General features: G+C 32.5%; 2 protein-coding genes across 2 annotated transcripts; one reads left to right on the top strand and one right to left on the bottom strand.

Annotated features, from left to right (window-relative positions):
* Positions 1–13,510: 13,510 nt before the first annotated feature.
* On the bottom strand, positions 13,511–17,944 carry LOC130746838 (F-box/kelch-repeat protein At3g23880-like). The gene is made up of 2 exons (XM_057599583.1): positions 14,568–17,944; positions 13,511–14,163 (listed from the first exon to the last, which is right to left on the bottom strand). Coding segments are annotated over exons 1-2 (1,422 nt in total). The 5' UTR covers positions 15,989–17,944; the 3' UTR covers positions 13,511–14,162.
* A 3,916-nt stretch (positions 17,945–21,860) lies between these two features.
* LOC130744946 (uncharacterized) lies at positions 21,861–22,403 on the top strand. Its single transcript, XM_057597106.1, has one exon. It carries the CDS (start codon positions 21,861–21,863, stop codon positions 22,401–22,403), a length of 543 nt encoding a protein of 180 aa, XP_057453089.1.
* The last annotated feature ends 1,747 nt before the right edge of the window (positions 22,404–24,150 follow it).

Raw genomic sequence — 24,150 nt, 5'->3', positions numbered from 1 at the left:
TCTTTTATTTCATATGTTGTTTAATATATTTTTAATAATCAAGATATTAATAGATGTATCAAATACGACATACATATTCCCCGTGCAAAGCGCGGGTAAAAAAACACTAGTATATTAGAAAAGAAGAATTTTCATATTGACGTGTCAGCACCAGATTAATTCTTAGTGACGTGTCAGCACCAGATTAATTCTCATAAAAATTATTTCACGTGTCAATTTGTTAGAGGGTATAATTTTCAATTAATATATGTTTTAATTTTATATATTCTAAACTAATTAATTGATATTATTTTAGAAGATATAATTTTCAATTGATATATGTTTTAATTTTATATATTCTAAAATAATTGATTCATATTATTTTAAAAGATAAGATTTGGTCTTTTAATTTATTTTTAGAATATATTAATTAATTTTTATTGAATTTTCGATTTTTTTATTAATTCGGGATTTTATGAGTTTTTATTGTGATTTGCTAGATTTTGTTAGTTTTTATCTATTTTATCTAATACCTTTTTAAATATTATATTTGATTGGGATTTAGGTTGTTTATTTCTTAATTTTATTTTAATTTATCTTATTATTTATTTAATTTTAATTCCAGGAAATATTTTCTTTTATTTTAGATTTATTTTTAGAGTATATTAATTAATTTTTCTTGAATTTTCGGATTTTTAATTAATTCAGGATTTTATGAGTTTTTATTATGATTTGCTAGATTTTGTAGTTTTTATCTATCTTTATTTAGTACCATTTTAAATATTAGATTTGATTATGATTTAGGTTGTTTATTTCTTAATTTTATCTTATTATTTATTTAATTTTACGTCCGGGAAATATTTTATTTTATTTTACATTTATTGATAGAGTATAATAATTAATTTTTATTGAACTTTCATATTTTTATTTAATTCCGGATTTTATGATTTTTTATTGTGATTTGCTAGATTTTGGTAGTTTTTATCTATCTTTATTTAGTACATTTTTAAAATTTAGATTTGATTATGATTTATGTTATTTATTTCTTGATTTTATCTTAATTTATCTTATTATTTATTTAATGCTAATTCTATGAAAAGGGAGTTGATTTGGTGCTGAGGGTCCACAAAGCTACCATGGACACGCATAGATTTGATAGCTGCTATTTCTACCTCTGCCACATGTCGCGATCAGGACAGAGGTATGCCGTAAGATGATGTTACGTGAAGTAGAGTTTATCATGTTGTGATTGATGATTTGTGTCATTTCAGTTTATCCTTTGTTCGTAATTTAATCATGAATTCTTAAATTTCACATATTTTGTGTGTTTTGATCCTAAAGTTTACAAAATTTTTGCATAGACCCTTTAACGAATTATTATTGAAGACGTAATGTTTTGATTCTTATGTAATGCTTTTTCTATTGCTCTCCTTCCGCTTTTGTATTTTTTTAAACCAGATTTTAGTATAGTTTGTAGAAATCCATGCGCGTGAAGCCATTCTAAACGAGATTTTGGTATAATTTATAGAAATTCACGAAACTTAGGATAGCTGAATTTATATTCATTTCTCAAATTTTGCTCCTTTTTATTCATCATGTTTGAGCTGTGTGTGTATAAGCATACTTTTTGCACTGTATGTGAATGATGCACAACTTACTAATTTTTTTTTTTATGATGCACAGGTCAGTCAAATTGATGAAATTGAAGAGCTCATATTTAATCTTCATGAGTATGTTTAGCCTATTGTTAAGGTTGGTTCATGTTTTCCTCAAACTCATTAGTTTTGCATATAATCATGTTTTAGTATGTCAATTGGGTGACTTATCTTACTTTGCTCTATATATTTCCTTAAGTTCAATTTAAATTGATTGTTAGTATAAGTTCATTGGTGAAGTAACCACAATTATTTTGGGTGGGAAAATTTTTTTTTCTCACATATATAGATAATTTGTTGGGGTGTGCATAATTGGGGCATTACACCATTTTTTGTTTCTTTTAACTGATATGCGTCTTTGATTTTTTGTTTCACAAGGGTTCCACCCGAAGATTCACAAATACACTAGATACAATTCTTTCATCACAGTCCTTTTAAATTGGTGAAGGAGGGTTTTTTGTTCTTCAAGACTTCATTTTGGGTTTCTGTTTCAATCTTCTTTATGAATTGATTTTGTTTTTCAGCTAATTGTAAGATGTCATATGCTTCAAGGATTCATGTTTTTCTCTTCTTAATCAAAAGCAAAAAGATTGAGGAAAAGAAAATCTTTTGGGGTGCAGAATATTCATTTATTGGAAAAAAATTACACGTGTCATTCTCAGGTTAATTCTCATAAAAAAATACATTTTAAAATTTAAGATTTGATTAGGATTTAGGTTGTTTATTTCTTGATTTTATCTTAATTTATTTTTGATTTATTTTTAAAGTAAAAAAAATACATTTTTAAATTTTAGATTTGATTAGGATTTAGGTGATTTATTTCTTGATTTTATCTTAATTTATTTTTTTTATTTATTTTTTGAGTATTAATTAATATATCCCTAACTTTTTTTAAGAAGAGTGAGTTTGAAAGCTATAGCTTAAGTTAATTTGTTAATATATTCCCAAATAATAATAATAATGATAATAACATATGTGTGCGGGTATGAGCCGGTTGGGTACTATAGTGCTCATACCCACTATTTTTTGTGGGTAATTACCTATACCCAACCTCATACCCTTTTAGCGGTTTTTTACCCTACTCATAGTGAGTATTTTTTGCGGGTACCCTATGATTTCGTGACCCATCGTCATCCCTAGATTTAGATTTTGGCAAAGATTGATCGCTTCGTGTAATGACATTGAATTGTCTAAAGGTGGAGAGCTTCGAGTTGCTACCCACGTGAGTATAGGGACGAGTATATGTAATTTTTAAAAACGCGGGTATGGGGTGGTACCATAGTACCTACCCATTTTCATCCCTACTTAATTGGAGTAAACACAATAATGTTATACTTTATGATTTATCTTACACAATTCTGATTTGTGCTACTATCATATTCATTTTTTTTTTAAGATTAATATGTTGGTAATTTCTTATATCTATGATTTGTGTTATCGTCTTCATATTTATGGAGACTGTGAAACGAGTTCTCGTTGGTCTCAATCGGGCTTAGAAGAGAAGTCCTTATGTCCACTTTACTCATCAATTCTGACTCTTATATTTCATTCGTTGTTTAATATATTTTTAATAATCAAAGTATTAATTGATGTATCAAATACAATAGACATATTCCCCGTGCAACGCGCGGGTAAAAAACACTAGTATCATTTCAAAAACAAAAGTTTATTTGACATATGTTTCACACGATATTTTAATTAACTTCAAATTTATTTTACTAGCTGAAGACTATGTTTCACATGATATTTCAATTAGCTTAAAATTTATTTTACTAGCTTAATTTTATTTGACTACCTTAAAAGTTATGTAAAAGTGAGGATAAACGAGCTTAATTCAATAGCTTAAAGTTTTTTGATTAAGTTACTTGTGGTACCTTTGAACTTATAAAGCTACATCAGGAGACGAGACGTAACAAAGGGGAAACATTGCGCCTTCGACCACCACTCCACCCAGCAAAGACCCACCAACAAATCCAGTTGCAGTCGCCATCGGACTTGTCGTCATCCTAGGAACTACAAGAGAAATAGAGGACACCCTTGAAAGAAGCAAACGGGAGCAGAGGAAACTCGAAGTGCAGCTAACGGAAGCAGAGGCGAGCATAGGTGGCGACATCAGGAACAATTTAAAAATCATCTCATTTTTCATTTTTATTTTTATGTTTTTTCCATCAACCCAAACAATTTAAAAAGGCAGTGGGTTGTGATCAGAACTCTTTATATAGGCTCATATATATTTACACTGGGTTGATATAAAAAAGGCAGTAGTATAAAATATGAGAAAAAAATTCACTGACAATGTAAATTTTGTTTACACCATCAACCAATCACATTTCGTGAATGTGGGAAAAATAAATTTTTTTATTTAACTAAACTCAATGTCATGGCAAATCTTTGAAATCTGATTAGTTGACGGTGTATAAAAATTTTATACTATTAGTGAATCAAAATTAAACTCAATACATATATTGAAGGAAGCATGCTTGTAAGGCTGTAACAAACTCATAGGTAACGTTTTTTAGAAATGTGGGAAGAGATCGAAAGTTGACATATGAGTTCCGTACTGTATTTGTTATATATAATAGTAGTTTTATCCCTAAAGATGCTTTGTTTTGTATGCCTATGGCAAGGACAGTGCAATGGATGATATATATAATAGTAGTTTTATAATTTTATATATATTGTTCAGGTTCGGGTGCATGTTTCACCAATACCAAACCCAAACCAAATCATATCGAGTTTTACCCATAAAATCGGGCCGGATTCAGGCGGGTGCCCACGGGGTCGGGAAATATTGTCATCCCTATCAGGGATAAGGGTGAGCAAGCACTACGACGACGACTAGAAGAAAGGGTACGTCGCTACCCAGTACACAGCCACATGGAACCTCTGCCACCCACGAGAGCAGAGCCCTGAGTAGACGCCAACGCGTGCCAAAGGGAGGGGACGCCATCTTCACGCAAGGAGGGGAAACGACGTCGCCGCTGGAGAACAAGGATGAGAGGGAACCGTAGCACAACGGGTTAGGGAAAAGTTCTGGTGTTTCTTTAGTTATTTTAATTTATTATTATCATATTAGTGTAATAAAAATATGAAAAAATAAAACAAATTTAGAAATGATATTATATTTTTATGATAAACAATTTGAAATAAAATAAAATATTTAAAGTAAGTTATTTTAAAGTGTCAACTTGTATAACAACTAGTTTCGCCAAACACATTTTTTACAATTAACTAGCTTTTTAGACTTTCAGAAACTTTTAGCTAGCTGCAATTACATTGTCAAACATATTCTTTCACTTTGTTTGATAAAATAATAAATATGATGCTCCGACAAATATATTCCAATCGAACATCTTTTCGACATAGTTTAAGGTCAATTTTTTAAAAATCGTCACTAATGTTTTGCCTTTGTTAATACAGGCAATTGATCAACCAAAAGACAGTACTGGGGATTTTAGAAGCAAGTTGGGATGCTTGGGCTCATGTTTCTGCTTTAAAATATTCATTTTTACTGCTGTTGATCCCTCTTCCATAAGACTAGGAGCTTCCATTATCTATGAAAGGTGCCATATTCATTAAGATTTGATAGGAAAAAACAATACAGAGCAATCAATTTATAATAGGATTTTCACTCATGCAAAATATCTATCACTTCCCCTGTTTGACTCATGCAAATTTTCAAGTAATAATTACCTCTGAAGTAATAGGATTTTCACTCAAGAAGTAGTCACTTTCCACTGCAGTATCCACCCTTACTGACCGCTAAAGCAAATGTTTGAGCTTAAGAATTCATGGTCCTAATGTCTAATTGGAAAGTTGTCTTGTGGACATGACAAGTATAGCATTTAAGCAAAAAGCTTCTAAAAATGTTGATATAGTGGTAGGCAAGCTAGAAGCTAAAACAACATACAACTAGACTAAGACCCGCGCGCATTCCTCATTCCTCTTTGAAACTAAGTGGTTTTGAATAGCAAGATAAAGAAATTAAGGTTGATAAATAAAACTTCACACAATGAATTTCAGTAGTTCAACTCATCAAACATTGATCCAGAAAGAAAAATCTTCACTTTCTAACTCTTCATGGAGTAGATTAATAAGCAGCTCTTTGAAGCTCTTAAAGGTGGTATATAGAGATCCTTTCATCTTCATAGTTAAAACACAAGAAGAAGAGTAAAACTTTGTCCTTGAAAGATTAACATGACATCAAATCGATCCTTCAATGAAACATATTTTAACTAAAATTAGTTCTTAAATTGGCATCATTGGTCAGAGAAGTATAACATTGGTGACATTTGAATGAATTTGATTCACCAGGTCAGAAACCAATGGTCATTTTTCAGGTTACTAGCAGTATCTTAAAACAAAAACTAAAGGACATTTGTTTTATGATCATAGCAAAAATCAAAAGTGAATCTATATGTACTAAACTTTGACAAATTAGTGCAAGGTTTCACCAAAAGTAGTCCACTCAATAGACCGGCTGAAATATAGTTGAATCCAGGCCAAAGTTTTTTTCGAAAACAGGTGTCTTTATTCAATGGATAATTAGTACAACATACAAACAGAATTAAAGGCAACAGAGATAGTCTCAAATAGAGAAAACAGAGGAAAAACTACATGAAAAACAGAAACAGCAAAAAGGAGCCTCCAAGCGTGAGAACAAACGGGTCACAGTAGAATCCAAACAGCAAATGCATAAGAACAACATGCTCTTCGAAACTTCCCAGGGGAATGAAGTAAACCTGGCCAAAAGTTGTCGAGATAAATTTTCCAACTGAACACCTTTCAATGAGGTCATGACCTGGTTGTTTCTTTGGATTCCATGGCTAACCACTCTCTATAAAAGATACGGCCTTCAAAATAAAAGATAAAATATTCAAATTTAACCCTTAACTTCAAAACTTGATAACCTAGGAATTATACTTATTAGTTTAGACTATCAAATTCACATTTAACCCTTAAAACTTCAAAAACTTGATAGCATAGGAATTTTAGTTATTAGTTTAGAATATCAAAGGAAAGTTCCAACATAGGTTAAAGAAACATTTAATTTACCATAGTTTCTTTCTCAATAACCAAATCAAAACACTCATCGTCAAAAGATAGCTCTAGCATATCAGCTTGCAACACTTATATGTCTAGTCACATAAATGAACAATGTAAAAAATAGGCACATAACAAATGGTGCAACACTAAATTGCATGGCAAAATCATTATTAATGGTCAATAGAATATAGTATCTTTAATAAATCAGTTAATCATGTTTGCCAATTACTCTAACTAAGGTTGTGGCAAGAGTTTGAATATGCACCTTTCTAACCACTGTCAAGTAGGTGTCATTTTATTTTCTATTAAGAATCTAAGTATCGGTAGGAGTTCCAATATCCAACTATGATAATCCTTTTAGCTATAATGGGTTAGAGTGAGGACAAATGTACATGTTGGGCTTACTAAGGTTAAGCAAAAACACATCAATGACTTTATATATGACAACTCCCAGCTCTTCTTTGGGACTAAAATCCAGTAACTGAAGTGAACTGTACCATTGAAACAACAACAATAAGAAATTCAATGTTCTTCAAAGAAGCACTTTATGCAAATGGAAACAGGTCAGTGACCTTTATTTTGTGAGAAAAGAAATAGGTAGCTCTAGGTTCCTGAAAACATATATATTTTTTAAACTAACTTACATTATCAATTATTTACCGTTGAAATTCTTGAAGAACAATTGTTAGTAAGTTGGACGTTCCTTTCATGAACGACACTATTCCTCTGAAAGATTTCCATTATCCAAGTCCCACATGTTTATCAAAAAAAAAAATCCAAGTCTTGCATCATCATAAAAGATAATTGTCATATAACATAATGAAATAATCCTCAGGGAAAACTCAGTAGTATATAAGTCTACCTTGATTTGAGAAGCCATGTTATTTGCAATATCTCTCGGTTGTATATGCTCTATAACAAAAACTTCTTGCATAAACATTTTGCTCTACAATAGCAGCTGCCTGGCTCCTTAGACCTTCATTCTTTGATTCTCAATTTGCTATTTGACCCTTAAGGCTAGAGATAGGATAAAAAGTCAAGTACTTTACAGGTGTGTTTATAAAAATGGGATAATTTTAATGAATCACAATCTCTAACAAAGGAACCAAATTTGATTCAGAACATGCACAAACACAAATGTTACCTTTAGAGAAACTGCGAGTGGCAGACAGAATTTGATTAGTGCCTGATCATCATACCTGTACCGTTGGTATGCTTCTCTCATGTTTAATCATTATATTAGCAAATCAGTTTTGAACTGAATGCGCATTTGTATTATACATAGAAGAATGTGTGATCGTGAAGAGGTTGAATGAAGAAGAACACGTGGAAACTATGCCGACCCGGGGCTTACCGCCGAACGCATAGAAAATGTCGCACGAAAAATACACAGAGGAGAACGCATGGGCAGTGGAGAGGAAGAACAGGAAAGAATGCAAAGAAAAATAGGGGAGGGAGGTTGAGATCGAATAGGAGGGGTTTGCGGAAGGAGATGCGAGGACGTAATCCTCTTTGCCGATGACGGAGAAACATGAATCACTATCTGTGGTTGGGACCGGAGTATGGGTGCTGGACGAAGAAGAGGTCGTGTAGGAAAATGGTAATGTAAAATCGTAACGTAAAATGGTGTAACGGAAGGAAAGGTCTGTGAGACTGTGACGCACGAAGAGTTTTGATAACTCGTTTATTGTGTAACAGGCGAAATTAATCCGGATGCCACCACGCAAAATGGAAACCCAAAACGATGTTCGGGTTAGAGATGCTGAAAAGATGCAAGAGGTAGAGCAGGACACCTCACTTCAAAAGCTGACATGGCAAATTTGTGTGAGAATTGAAGAATGAGGTGGCGACGTTACATTGCGCACTGTAGCATTACTATATTATAATAGATAGATGTGTTGTGCACTTGGGAGTTGTATAACTTAAAATTTATTGGAGAAAGAAGGAGAGTTAAGGTGAAAATCAAAATAAAGGAAACCAGCATGGAAGAAGAAATGTAAGAATGACTGCACAATGGTTTGTTCATTTTAGAAAGGAACTTCACTATGCGAGAATGGGACAATGGGGAGGGTCAAATAGGTCAAACAAAAATAATAAAGAGCGAAGACATAGCATAAAAGGGACTCTCTGGTGCAGCAAATGAGGGGAGGCAACCAAACAATAGGGAAATATAATCTCCCTCCTCAATTTTTTTGGCACAGACAAAACCATATCCAGCACTCCTAAAACATTCAACCTGCTGAGCCTTGATAATGTTTGGTTAAGTGGTGAGAAGCCATATAATCACTTCAGGGGAAAAGCTATGAAAAACTTCTGAATCAGCCATGCTTTGAATTATATCACCGCCAATCCAAACATGTTATACATCAACAGATTCACCTAAGAAAGCTTCTACTATTGTTCCTTTTACTTACAGAAACACTTTATTCTCATTCAACAAAATAACCAAAGAAACAAAGGTGACCCTACATCTACCCATGAAATTTGCTCCTTTACATTTTATCTCGTTCGCCATGCGCTAGACCATCGAAGGCAGGGCAAAACCAATTTAGATAGATAGTGGAGACGAGAGAGTGAACAAGATGTGAATACTAAAAGTGAAGAGATAAGATCAACGATCATCCATTTTCATTATCACCCACAAGTTGTAAGTTTTGGTCTTATCATTCATATATTCTATAATGAGTAATGATATATACACACCTCATTTTTGAAACACTTCATTTCCACCTCTTTTTATTTCTATCTCTCTCCTCTTATTATCTATCACATCTAATACTTTCTCTCTCTTACTTTTTCTTCTCTTCATATCTCTCTCTTCATTCCACCTCTCTCCACCTCAAAGAGAGGTGTGAAGATAACATTATTGATTCTATATACAATCCCTTACTGTGCAAAACACATCTATCTATTATCTATCTATTATAATATATAAACTAGAAATAATACCCGTGCGTTGCACGGGTTGATTTATAATATTTTTAAAATTATATATAATTATTATAGTTTTAATAAATATAAAAATAAAATATGTTTAATTATAAAATATAATAAATTAAATAATAATAGAGGTGAGACATTTCATTGAATAGAATTATAGTTCTCTAGATCTAAATAATTAGAGTATTACTCAAATTAATAATTGATATTTAAAAAAAATATTGAAACGCAATAAAAATGAGAACAATATTCTCATTTAGATAATTACATTGGATCACAACAAACCCTATCTGTTGTTCTCTACCACACCCTTGATTTACCAAAAAGTTTGTCACAGTGTTTCCCTCGAGCAATACATGCACCACACCAACACACTGAATTACAAACATCAGATGCTCTATATGATTAAATACATTTTTTTAATTTTCATGACCTCCTATCTCCCCTAGACACTCACCCAACCACTAAGGAGGAATCACTCTCAACCACCACATTTGAAAATTTAAATTGCTGGAAAAATAACAAAGCATGTAACACTACTTGAACCTTCATCTAAAGCTCACAACATTCTAGTTCCTTTTGCAAAGTAACCTAACAACTCCTCCTTGATCCCACAAAACCCCGCTAATACCACTTACAATTGGGTTCCCTTTCGACGCCTCATCCACATTAAACTTCAAAATAGTGGCTGGCGGTTGCTCCCAATACACTGTTCGTGGCATCTTTTGTTTTCGTGGCCACTCGATACACTCAAAGTCTCTAGCAAACTGTTCCAAGTCATATGGACAATCATTCCACTTCACCTTGACTCACCAAACACACAAACTAAGCAATAGTCTCATATATGTTCAACACAAACAACTTTGTTATTAAATACGCATGCATTTCTCTGTAGTAATTGATATTAAATAATTAGCACTGAAGTAGACTTAAAATTTTATTCATTGAAAAAATATAGAAAATCATTATGTGAATTTGAAATATATGAAATCAAGTAATAAATTTTAATATCTTAAATAAGTTATAATGACATATTTTTTACACATTATATCCACAATAAATTAATTTTAACTTTTAAAATTATAATAAGAAATGATTTTATTAGTGTAAAGAATTATTTACTAAATTTAAACTTATTCAACTTTGGTCATAGTTATTTTACTCCGTTATTCTTTTTCAAGTAATTTCTACTAATATATAATAGATCAAATATTATATTTAAAGATTTTTTTCAACGAATACACACATATTATAGTTAATGGTAAATACTTATAGAGCACCACTTTTTTATTTAAAGACAACATTTTCTTAATTATTTTTTAATAAATATTATTTTATTATAATTAATTTTAATTCTCAATATTTTTTTGTGTATCAATATATTACTTAGTTTTATTTTAACTTTCTCCCCTTCAATTTATGATTGATAATTTATATTCTAACATTTTTTAATTAATACTTATAAATATTTTTTTATAAGTAACTGAAATTTATAATTAATAGTTAATACAATTAATAAAAACTGGAGTTTTTTATTATTTAATATATTTTATATTTTTACTATTTAATATATAGTACTGCCATATGATTTAATGTAGTTTTTTTATAGTTGATGATTTTTTCCTTGAAATAAAGAAATAATAAATGAGTAATGTAAAATAAAATTCAAAATTTAGTTTATAATTTTATTATTTAGTATAGTTAGCTAAATTAATCTTTATATTTAATTTATTTAATAAAAAATTATTACATAATTTAATTCAAAGGTTACATTATATTGGCATGTGTAAAGTCAAAAAATAAAAAGATTGACATGTTTCAAAAGTTACATTATTTTGAATGTTAAATAGAAATTTAATTTGTTTAACTTCATTGTTTAATGTATTTAATACTTATAGCTCAAGTGAGTTTTACATATATATATAGATTGTGAAGCACGCAATATGACACTGTCAACTCATCTTTCATTCTATTTCTAAAATTTGCCACATCAGCTTTTTATCTTACGTGTCACTTTCTCTTCTCTGAATCAATTTGTATCACTTCCCCTTTGTCTCTCCTTCCGTCCATTGTACTTCTTCTATTCTCTAAAGCTATGCCTCATCATATTCCTGTATTGGCTTCTCCATTCTAACGTCAATAAACGTTATAATCTCACACACTCCATCTTCCATTTTTCCACACACCTATCCAACTCAACTTAATTATATTCCACAAGACATTCCTTCAACGCTGATTCTCATTCATTTTACAGAACAATTATTTTTTCAACCCTTCATATTCATTCATGATGAGCATCCTCTCCCCCTCCCTCTTAAATGCTATATAACCCCTACCATCACCAAAGCAATATCTATATTCAGGCACTCTCACATAACAGCAGCAGACGAACAAGGAAATGAATTGCACAGCAAAGTTGTTTTTACAAATATTTCAAGAAGTTTTTATAGGAATAAAATTCAATGAGATACAAGACCAGTACAATTATTGCATCCACATCCCGGAGATACGATCATGGTAAGGCATGCGAGCATAACCCGTTTTAGTGTTTTTTTTTCCAACAACTTTGTTGTGGTTGATGCAGTACCTAAGCATAACCTGATGCGTGTTAAATTTTATATTACTTTCAGGTAAGAAAATATGTTTAAGTTTTACCTCAACCTTTCCGGTCCCTATTTCTGGGTGCATGACACCACCTATGTCGTCTTTTACTATCCTTTTGCTTTGTACCACAAATGAAAGTTGACAGGTAGTTACTTTTTCACAACTCAGGCTTCCAATAATGTCTAACTATAGTTGTATGGATGTTGATTATAGTAACATATTGAAGAATTTTCTTATCCTTTTGTTAATGTTATAGAAGCACATGAATTATCCAGTAAGAAAATGACATATATGTCTTCTTCAAAGTAATATATCAACCTTTAGGAGAACCATATCCACTAAAACACAAGTTCACTAAATTATGCTTGAAGGTGGTCAAACATAAAAACAATAATGACATCAAAATGTCTATCCCCCGAAAAAAAATATTGTGTATGAACATATTTTACTCACATTTTTATTAACCAAAATCACATATTCTTGTACATTTTTTTAATATCAAAGACTATTTTTTTAAATGATTACATATAATATTTACATTAATATTAATTTGCCTATTTTATTTTTCATATATAATTTAATTAAATAAAATAAAATTACTGTTTTCTTCAACCGCACGATGCGCGGGTTTGAATCTAGTTTTAATTTAATACACAACCAACCAATATCTGAAGCTGGTTTTCAAAATGTCCATCTCATTAAGAGTGGAAAATTCTTTCTGTGATATCTTTGGATCTAGCTCAGACAAGTTTCTTTGCAACTTGTGTATGATGAAGTCTTGCTAGAGTGCCTTCCCATTATTAGGAACTCTATCTACTAGGGGTAAAGTCAGTTTCTTTCCTACTTACCCCTGATATTTTACTCTTATGCATTTTAAGATAGATCAATTACATAGTAACAAACATCAGCAGTACACTACAGGGATAAGTTTTAAGGTAATGGGTACTGAATAATAAGGACTGAAACAAAAACACACCTCACTACAAACGTTTGGAAAGGATCTGGGATCTTGAAAGAAAGGGGAAGTACAACGAAAACTACCTTAGCCTGTCAACATCATTAAACAAAGCAAAAAAAGCTACAAAAGACTTCAATTCATTGCCATCTAACAACATTACAACCCTGCTGAAAAAGTATGTCAAAGTCAAACATAAAGGGTAGAGTGGAAAATAAATGCAACAACCCAAAGCCTTAGCAATCCCCTATGTTCAATACAAAAAATTTATGCTATCAAGTTCAAATATAACCATAAAAAAATACGGCTGTAGCTGTAAGAGTGTGAACCTCCCTGATTATATCTTTTGGTCATATATAGATTATGGGGCAAAATATAATTTTGACAGTGAGCACTGGACCTTTTTCCCATTCAGCAATAGATATATTCTTGATAAAGGAAGAGAAAATAAGAATGGAGACATTAGCCAGTTGAGCTGAAACACTAATTTCTTTCATCCATTACACTGTCATTGCCATAGCCATACAAACTACAGAGTATATTTAGGGGTAATCATGAAACTTAACAAATACTTGATGATCTAGATCAATATGACAAAATGGTCAAATCAATACTACGCAAGATCAATTCATATCAATACTTGATTAGTTTCATCCCTTATACTTTATCCCATCTCCAAGCTAACATATGGTTAAGACCACAATATCTCCACAACTTCAAGTCAAAACACCGAACATAACATTAAATAAAAAAAAACAGTTGGAATTGTAAAGCCACCTAATTGCTAAAATGGTCAAATCAATTCTACGCAAGATCAATTCATATCAATAGTTCAATACTTGATCATTTTCATCCCTTTTACTTTATCCCATCTCCAAGCTAACATATGGTTAAGACCACAATATCTCCACAACTTCAAGTCAAAACACCGAACAGAACATCAAATAAAAAAACCAGGAATTGTAAAGCCACCTATGTGCTAATCTGAAAACCATGTAAAAGAGGGTAAGTGAAACAGAATGCAAATGCAATGACAACATTAATAAAGAGGATAATACAAAATGATAGATATTTTATAAGATTTTATTTTTAACATCGAGTCAAATATAACAGAAGAACATAAGTAATAGAGCAAACATTTTTTCTTAAATATATTCTGTAATCATCAGTGAAATAAATCTACCACCAAAACTTATCTTTCCTTGCAATTTCTACTTTCAAGTATCAAATTTATACAAAAATAAATGAAATATTATTACTAGGAATACAGGGAGAGTATGCGCAAGGTACTAAGATACCATTTATAAGTATCATGTATTCTGCATTTAGCTTTTTCAATTTTTATAATGCAAAATAAAAAGGTAAACAGGGTTGAGAATATTGCTTACTAATTTTTCCTTTTTGGACAGTTGATATTGTCATCTTCAGTAGATTCCGCTTCCTCATCTTCAGTTGCTTCCTTCTCTTCAGTCGATTCCTCTTCTGATTCCTCTTCTATGTCATCATCAGATACTTCCACCATCTCTTCATCTGCTTCCTTGAAGTCACAAGTGAGTGATTTTACACTATAGAGTGGCAGCCCACTAGCTCCCTCTGCCTTTACTTCCATTGCTTCCTCAACTTCCGTTGCTTCCTTTTTGTCACGAAGGAGTGGTTGTTCACCAGGGAATAATAGCAGACTCTCTGTGTACATTTCAAAATATTTTTGAATATTTTTGAAATCACTCTCTCTAAACATTCCAAAATAATTTTGAACATTTTCTATTTCCTCCCTATATTTGTGATGCTCAAGCAGTTTTCCCTCAGCATTAAATTTCATCAATCTTTCATTGCCATTTGATCCAAAAACTCCGCCACCTTCAATGAAGCGTATCGGGTAAAAGTGTATGCCAGGAATGTCATAATCAGTCACAACAAAAGCCTTGGTCCAAGAAGACTGCACTTTATATTCTTTCATGACCCATATCTCAGCCCTATCACGCCTACCACCTTTGTAACACAGACTGAGGCATCCTCCTAGTACCCTCGCATGATAAAATTTGGGTACACCCTCCGCTGTTAACACAGGCGCTGCTAATTCAGGTAACAGAGGAATCTCTGATAAACCCTTGTCTAACAAATCAAAGGCAATAACTACAAGAAAACTGGCATCCTTAGAAAAAACCAGCCAATGAAGAGAGTCGTTCAAGAACACCCCATGTCTGTAATGATATCCAAGATCTGTATATTGAGCATTAACATCCTTGAAATCCCATGAATTGGTTTTCACAGAAACAGTCTGAATTTTAGCATTCGACCAAACCGGTCCTATAATCACTACAAAATAGTCATCAGTTGACTTGTCATACCCCAAACCATACAGAGAGCCTAGCAAGAAATCACAACCAGTTAGAATTTGTTTATGGAAACCCGTACACGGATTCCACACAATAAGCCGTTTATACTCATAGGCTAAAAGCATAAGCCCCCTGCAAGAACCCAAGAATTTTAAAGAGTTCTGATCACAAGACATGCATGGAGGAGGAAGATTGAGGGTTACAACAGCAGAGTTGTCGTCAAGTGATGAATCTAGATCAAAGGATTCAACTTTATCCTCATTGAGAAATCGAAGAAGAAGACGATGTGTGGGTTCAACACTAAGGTCAAAATGGTATTTAGCAAATTGGGGATCAGAAATGAAAAAGAATGACCTACAAACGCATTTCAAGCGCAGTAGAGATCTCACCGGTAACCTCAGCAGAATTTCAACTATCAAATCGCGAGATAGAGGTAGAGGAAGAGTGAGGTTCTTCTTCTCATCGTTCGCCATGCCGCTTCCCTCTATAGGCAGCAGGGAAAACGAGGGTTTAGTTTCGTGACCTTACAGTGTAATGAATCAAGACATATATGAATCTATCATTGCATGCTTGATATATAAAATCATCTTATATCCTACATGACACTGCCAGCTTTCACTTTAAGCCTCAAAACTTAACGTGGACATTCCAATGCATCCCCATTCATCTTTTCATTTCGATTTACCATAACTCGCATTAAACCTCATATTCTTATCTCTCCAATTTGTCATAAATTCTGATGGTTACTCTTATTCAAATCTTCAATGCCAATAACTTCTGATTGTTGTCAACCTTTCTATCAATCCGTTATACTAGAACTAATAGCCCACCCATAATTGTAGACATTAAAATTTTAAATTTCAGAGGCTTAAATATGTATGAGGTTCTGTAATATTAAAGTTTTAAATTTTAGAGGCTTAAATATGCCGCTTCCCTCTGTAGCCAGTAGGGAAAATTAGGGTTTTGTTTCGTTACCTCACACTCACACAGTAATGAATCAATCAATAAATTCAATACATTTATGAATCAATCAATGCATTAAACCTCACATCTCTTATCTCTCCAATTTGTCATAAACCTTTCCAATTCTCTCATCTCCAATGGAATTTGAAATAGTTTTCGTAAGGTTGAATTCGTAAAAAAATGGGCTTAAATGCATTTATCCATTTGATGTTAGTTTCTTTGCAATTGCTACTCAGTTTGAATACCCAAAATGAAAGGATCTGAGTTTGAGAAATCTTCATAGAAGAAAACACAATTCAGGTGGCTTTCAACCCACATGCTGATACTAACAACATCATTAGCATCTAGCTCATGTGTAGAACGATAGATTACCCTTCTTCTTCTTCACCTTTTCACCTTTATTCAACAACCAACACTTTATTCTCTATTTAATATTGAAGTTTGGAGTCCAAAAATGAGTTCTGTAGGTCAAAACTTACCAAAACGCAATTCTGGAGATTTTCCGGCGAAGTGTCGCCGGCAAGGATGGTGGCCCGCGTCGGAGATGTCGCTGGGGGGGGGGAAAAGTGTAATGGTTCTCCATCCTTTCGTGGCCAGGAACACGGTGGTGGCATCCGTTTCTCCAATTTCTCAACGGTTTTCCAGGAAATCGCAGTTACAGGTCGGATGGTTCGTCGGTGAACGACCAGATCGCGGCCGTGAGACGTCCAAGAGGCATTTCTGGTCGTTCCTCTTCACTTGGGTAGACGGGAATGATGATTTTGTGGGGTTTTTTAGCCGATTCAAGTGCAACGAATATGGTGTTGGTGGCGGTCTCGCCGGAGACGAATGAAGAAGATGAACTCACAGTGGTGGTGGTGGTGGTCGGCCACTGGCGGAAGTGGGGGTAACTCCAAGCCCAAATCTGATCTTGGGTTGAGGAGGACAAAGCTTGGGTAAGTTTCATGGTGTTGTCCTTTGAAGGAGAAGAAACTTTGGAAGGAACACGGTGACGGTGGTGATAAGGTGAAGAAGAAGACACAACCAAGAGAAGGAAAACATGAAGAGGAGAGGGAAAGGAGAAATGGCAGCGTGAAAGGGAAAGGAAAAGGGAGAAGAACTGTGTTGGTGAGAAGAAAATGACGAAATAAAGATATAAATAAAATTGTATTGCATTATATATCAATTCTTTGTGTAGCTCAACTGGTTAGGGTTGTGTTTTGCCACTTATAGATCCTGAGTTTGAATCCCCCCACCCTCTCCCTCTTTTTAAAATTTTAAATGTAATTTCCACATAAAAATAAATAAAAAAGCCACGTCAGCACCTTCCGTTAGTTTTTTAACGTTGAACTGACGGAGGGGTACTCACTACACTATTTTGTTTCATCGAGGGTACAAACGTCGACAAAAATAGATGGAGGGTATCATTTGCACGAACCTGAAACATCAGGGGCACCAAATGCATTTAAGCCTAAAAAAATGTATAGTTTGAATTTGATAGTGCTTTTTTCATTAATAATTCATGATAGTTTTTTTTTTCTCAATACACTGTTCCGATTTCCGAATCACTCTCCTCATGAATTTCTATTTTCATCCATCATTCCTCTTTTCATTTCAATTTCCCATAACCTCTCATTAAACCCGCACGGTTTTCCTTATTAATCTCATCATCGATCTTTCCAATTTCCTATAACATGGGGTAGGAATATTAATATTAAAATTATTATCACTTTAAATATTTTTATTAACTCTAGTTATTTATCCTCTTAAAAATATAATATTAATTTTTAGTTATTTTTATTAATATAATATATTTAATACTTGTAGTGCGCAACGGTGTGGCGGGAACAACATACGTAAGTGTGAGGGAGAAATAGGTTTATTGTTTTTATAAATATATAAGGGTAATGGGGGGATTTTAATAAAAGACTAAGGATAAAAATGAGAATAAATTTAATAAGCTATAAGTTTTAAGCTATAAGCTACCTGAGATAGCTTATAGCTTAAAGCTTTAAGCTACTGAAATAAGCTTATTCACTAAACATTTTTTAAGAGCTTTTAAACAAGTCAAATAAACTTTAAGCTAGTCAAATAAGTTATAAGCTAACTAAAATGACATGTCAAACATAGCCTAAAGGTATTTGCAGGTAAGGATCAGGGTTCCATTTCCTTTATTTCACCAAATGAGCTACACATCCCACCCGACAAGTAGTTATTATAACAACTTATTTGTCTCTCTCCTATTTTCAATATTTAAATTTCAAATTCCATTAATAAACATAATACGTTTATAAGAGTGTCCCAAAATCTACTTAATTTTTTTTATATCAGAAAAATAGATCTGTAATGTTTATTAGAACCCAGAGCTGGTGAGATGACGGTGAGAAGATATGACGGACTTGGGCTTATCTTTCCGATTCCGGCCAAACCACGAGCCATCAGAAGGAACCGCCACCACCATCATACTCCCCTCGCCGTCCGCAACAAAACCCCCAAATCAGATCGTCGTTCCGCCACCGCCACCTATAAATGGATTTTCCAGCCGACTCCTTCGCCCTTTGAAGAAACAAACACCACCACGATGATCCCCACCACGATGAGAAGAGTGTCCAACTCTCAATTCTTCTTCGGTGACTTCCCCATCGTTCACCGGTGGTGGTGGTTGTGATGGTGGTTGGTGGGTTCTGGGTGATGGTGGGTTCTAGATGAAGATGAGATGAAAATATCTTATTATTATTTTATGTTGTAATTAGAGTTACCAAATCCACTTAACTATAATCATTCACTAACTATTTATCTTATTATACCACAAGGGGATGTATCTTATGAGAAAGATAATCTTATGTGAGAAAATGAGAATAAATCACGACTGTTAGATCTAATCATGGATGGTCAAGATTAAAATGTGAAGTCATGTGACATTTTAAAAAAGTCAACTTTTTTAAAATGTCACATGACTTCACATTTTAATCTTGACCATCCATGATTAGATCTAACAGTCGTGATTTATTCTCATTTTCTCACATAAGATTATCTTTCTTATAGGATACATCCCCACCCCTATACCACAATATGTCAAATATTTTTATTTTAAAAAAATAGGAATTATACCTGCTAGTGCAGGTCAAAAGTGCATGGCGTTTACTATGCACGAGTTTTTCCTTGAGCATAGTAAATTCCTCCATGCATCACAAATCTTCTTTAACACAATAATTTCACGATATATCTCTTCATAGTTTCACACAAAAAATTAAGTAAAAGTTGTAAATTACTATCCTAAAGTTTAGCTTACGTACGAATTAAACCCTCCTCATCTTTTAAAATGTGAATTTAAAACCTTAAATTTTTATAAGTGTGCAAAATTAACCTTCTATTAACATTTCTATTAAATTTTAATAGAGTTGGTGACATAAATTGCACATGACATTTTTTCTTCCTAAACTACCCCTCTTAAGTCATGTTTAGTAATTTATTAGATTTCTCATGGTACATGTGTAGTTTTTTATTAATGAGTTATTACTAGTTTTTTAACGGATTTTTCTCCTAAACATTCATCACATAGTTGAATCAATATCAATATCAATATCAATCAATATATATTAGAAAAAAAGAACTTCCATCAGGCTGATTTGGTGAAGTGTCACTCTCACGTTAAATCTTAGTGACGTGTTATTTTCACGTTAATTCTTATAAAAAAAATTCCACGTGTGATTCTCAGGTTAATTCTCATTAAAAAAATACATTTTTAAATTTTTAATTTGATTAGGATTTAGGTTGTTTATTTCTTGATTTTATCTTAATTTATTTTTTATTTATTTTTAGAGTATTAATTAATTTTTATGGTATTTTTATTGAATTTTCGGATTTTTAATTAATTCAGGATTTTATGAGTTTTTATTGCGATTTGCTAGATTTTTGTAGTTGTTATCTATCTTTATGTATTACCTTTTTAAATTTTAGATTTGATTAGGATTTAGGTTGTTTATTTCTTGATTTTATCTTAATTTATCTTATTATTTATTTTTAGAGTATTAATTAATTTTTATGGTATTTTTATTGAATTTTTAGATTTTTAATTAATTCAGGATTTTATGAGTTTTTATTGTGATTTCCTAGATTTTTTTAGTTTTTATCAATCTTTATTTATTACCTTTTTAAATTTTAGATTTGATTAGGATAGGTTGTGTATTTCTTGATTTTATCTTAATTTATCTTATTATTTATTTAATATTAATTTCAGGAAATATTTTATTTTATTTTAGAGTTATTTTTAGAGTATAAATTAATTAGGATTTATGTTGTTTATTTTTATCTTAAATTAATTAATATACTCTAAAAAAATCCCACGTGTCAGGTTAATTCTCATAAAAAAAATTCACGTGTCATTCCATTTGATAGATTCTCTTATGTTGTGTTATTTTATCTTGAAACCGAATTTTTAAATATTTGCCCTAATTATCTAAGATTTACCTAGATTACTCCTTACTAAATTTATTTCCAAAACAAATCTTGAAACCGTTTTTATTATCTCTTCAAATTAGGAAAAGTCTCAAGCCTAATTTACTACATATTTACAATAATCCCGTGATTTCTCCTTTTATTCTTTATCATGATCCACAATATAAAAAAAATATGTAATTGTGGTGTGCTATTTGATTCTCTAATTCTTACTGTGATTTCAAATCATTCAATTTCAATTGTTCATGTTTGATGTCTTTTCTGTGATTTAGTTCACATTCGTGATTTTTGTTGTATATCCTCGTGTCTTTGTCATATTGTATTAAACAAGGATTGGTATAACTTGGAGAAATCCAAGCGTGTGATAATAAGAAACAAAATTATTTTAACATTATGATTTTGAGTGAGTTAAAAAAAAATTATGATTTTGAGCATTATGAAATGTTTCTCTTTTATTCTCCCGTCCCAAGCACCTCAGCATTACGATTTTGAGCATTTTGAAACTTTGAACTTAGTTGATATAATCATAGAACAGAAAATTCATGAAGAGTTTGTCCGTTCACTTATCAGAAAACAGAAGGCGGTGTATATAAGCAGTGTTGAATGCGGTCATGTCTAATAACGGAGGGTTCTTTTTCCTTTACGGTTTTGGAGGAACGGGTAAAACTTGTGTGTGGAACACATTGTCTGTTGCAGTGCGCTCTAAAGGTTTAATTGTTTGAATGTTGCCTCCAGTGGGATAGCTTATTTACTGTTACCCGAGGGAGAACTACTCATTCCAGATTTTCAATACCAAACTCAATAAATGAAGTCTCCACGTGCAACCTTCGTCAGGGATCGCCTAAAGCTGAATTACTCCAAAAGGCGAGTCTTATTATATGGGACGAAGCACCAATGTTGAACAAACATTGTTTTGAAGCATTGTACATGTCTTTAAATGACGTTATGAAAACAATAGCAAATTTTGGTTACGACAGACCTTTCGGGGGTAAGGTTGTTGTATTGGGAGGAGACTTCAGGCAAATTCTTCCGGTTATTTCAAAAGGAAGTCAGGCTTCTATTGTGGGGTCGACAGTCACTTCATCCTACTTATGGAAATATTGCAAGGTGATGAAACTGACAGTAAACATGAGATTACGGAGCGCCTCATCCTCAGCGTCTGCTGCAGAGATAAGGGAGTTTGCAGAGTGGATTCTTAAGGTGGGCGACGGAACAGTTGACACCATCGACGAGGATGAAACCACGATTGAGATTCCGTCGAATTTGTTGATTGGACAAGGTCCTGATCCTCTTCTTGAATTAGTTAATTTTGCTTATCCGGACTTAGTCGCGAACTTGGAAAATGATTTGTACTTCCAAGAAAGAGCGATTCTCGCCCCGACCCTCGAGAGTGTCGAGCAAGTAAACAACTACATGTTGTCAAAGATTCCTGGTGTCGAGAGAGAGTACTTGAGCTATGAACGTATGAGTGGAAACAAACACGCATAATCGCGCTCACTGCAGATTAACTAAGCTATTGTTTATTAGACACCGTAAAATCATTTCCTTATGTTTTGCAGTATTTGAGGTTTCGTTAACCAACGGTTTCAATTTAAGACTTTTTGACAACTTTGTTTAACATATCAAACTCTTCTATTTCACATGTTGTTTAATATGTTGGTAATTCTTATATCTATTATTTGTGCTATTGTCTTCATGTTCATGACGAATGTCAAACGAGTTCCTATTGATATGGATCAGGCTTAGAAAAGAAGTCATTTTGTTCATTTTGCTTCGCATTTCAGACTCTTCTATTTCATTTGCTGTTTAATATATTTTTAATAATCAACGTATTAATAGACGTATAAAATACGACAGACATATTTCTCGTGCAAAACACGAGTAACAAAACACTAGTTTCTATTATAGGATTTACTGAGATAGTTTCTAGTAATGAATTGGCTGGGTAATGAAGACAAGTTATTGAGGTATATTTCAATCATTAAATAGAAAAGACTATTGTTGATATTGGTTTGGAACATATGTGCTTTTACTCCTGCAAAGAGGATATCAGAAGAAGGATATGTAATTTTTGTTGGAAACAGTAGTCCTAGAGACCACAAATGATTGGGAAGATCGTAGTAGATTTAGGGGTGCACTATTGAAAAGAATATTATAGAACTTACTTTACTATTCTACTAATACATAACAAATAAAATACCAAAGCTATAAGAAAAAATGTGGAAATAAATCAACCAATTTTTCATTGATTCATTTAAAGGGGTAATTCATTTCAAAAAAAAAAAATTAAAGGGGTAATTTAGAGGGGGAAATGTCATGTGCAATTTATGTAACAAACTCTATTAAAATTTAATAAAAATGTTAATAGAAGGTTAATTTTGCACACTTATAAAAGTTTAGAATTATAAATACACATTTTAAAATGTGAGAATTCAAGTTCCACATAAACTAAACTTTTAGCTTATAATTATTCATTCACATTTCACTTTCTATTCCATCTCATTTCCACTCATTTTCTTTCTATTTTCTCTGCGTTTTCCTATCACATCACATATCATATCACTCATTTTTTCTCTTCACCTCATATTTGATCACGGTGGAAGTGTAGTTGATATGTTAACCGAACATTTTCCATTTCAAAGTAAGGGTACTAATTAATAATAAGGACTGAAACAAAGCCCACCATGTATCTATCACTAAAAACTTTCGGATAGGATCAGGGATCTTGTAAGGAGGAGGAAGTACAAGGAAACTACAAAGTCTTCAAATCATAGCCTATCAACATTATTGAATTTGAATGAAAAAAAACTACAATCGACTATCCCATTGCCATCAATTGAAGCACTATACAACATTACAGCCCTGCTCAAAAGTATGTCAAACCTAAAGAGTACAATGGAAAATAAATGCATGAACCCAAAGCCATAGTGATAGTTCACGAGCTAAGCCAACCATTAAGAAAGTCTATTCAAGGAGGACTAGGAGACAGTGAAGTGTCAGTTAGTACTAGTGAGGTTAGTTGGGGAACAACTAACTGATTGTGACTACAACTAACTGATTGTGACTGTAACTCAGAGGAAGGGACTGTTGTAAGTCATTATATAAAAAGGGAGAGAAGTAGTAAAGGAAGTTAGTCGATTATGGTATTATGTTAAAGAGAGTTTTGAGCCTCTGGAATGCTCAGTATTAGTGTATTACTTGTACATTCTCTCTGTTTTTGAGTCGATTCTGACAC

Source organism: Lotus japonicus, chromosome 1 (genome assembly GCF_012489685.1).
Source record: "Lotus japonicus ecotype B-129 chromosome 1, LjGifu_v1.2".
NCBI lineage: Eukaryota > Viridiplantae > Streptophyta > Magnoliopsida > Fabales > Fabaceae > Lotus > Lotus japonicus.
Note: the sequence above shows the minus strand (reverse complement) of the source record. Positions and strands in the feature narration are given on the sequence as shown.

Coding starts and splice junctions, on each gene's coding strand:
- LOC130744946 (XM_057597106.1), top strand. CDS start 21,861: ATGAAAACAATAGCAAATTTTGGTTACGACAGACCTTTCGGGGGTAAG.
- LOC130746838 (XM_057599583.1), bottom strand. CDS start 15,988: ATGGCGAACGATGAGAAGAAGAACCTCACTCTTCCTCTACCTCTATCT.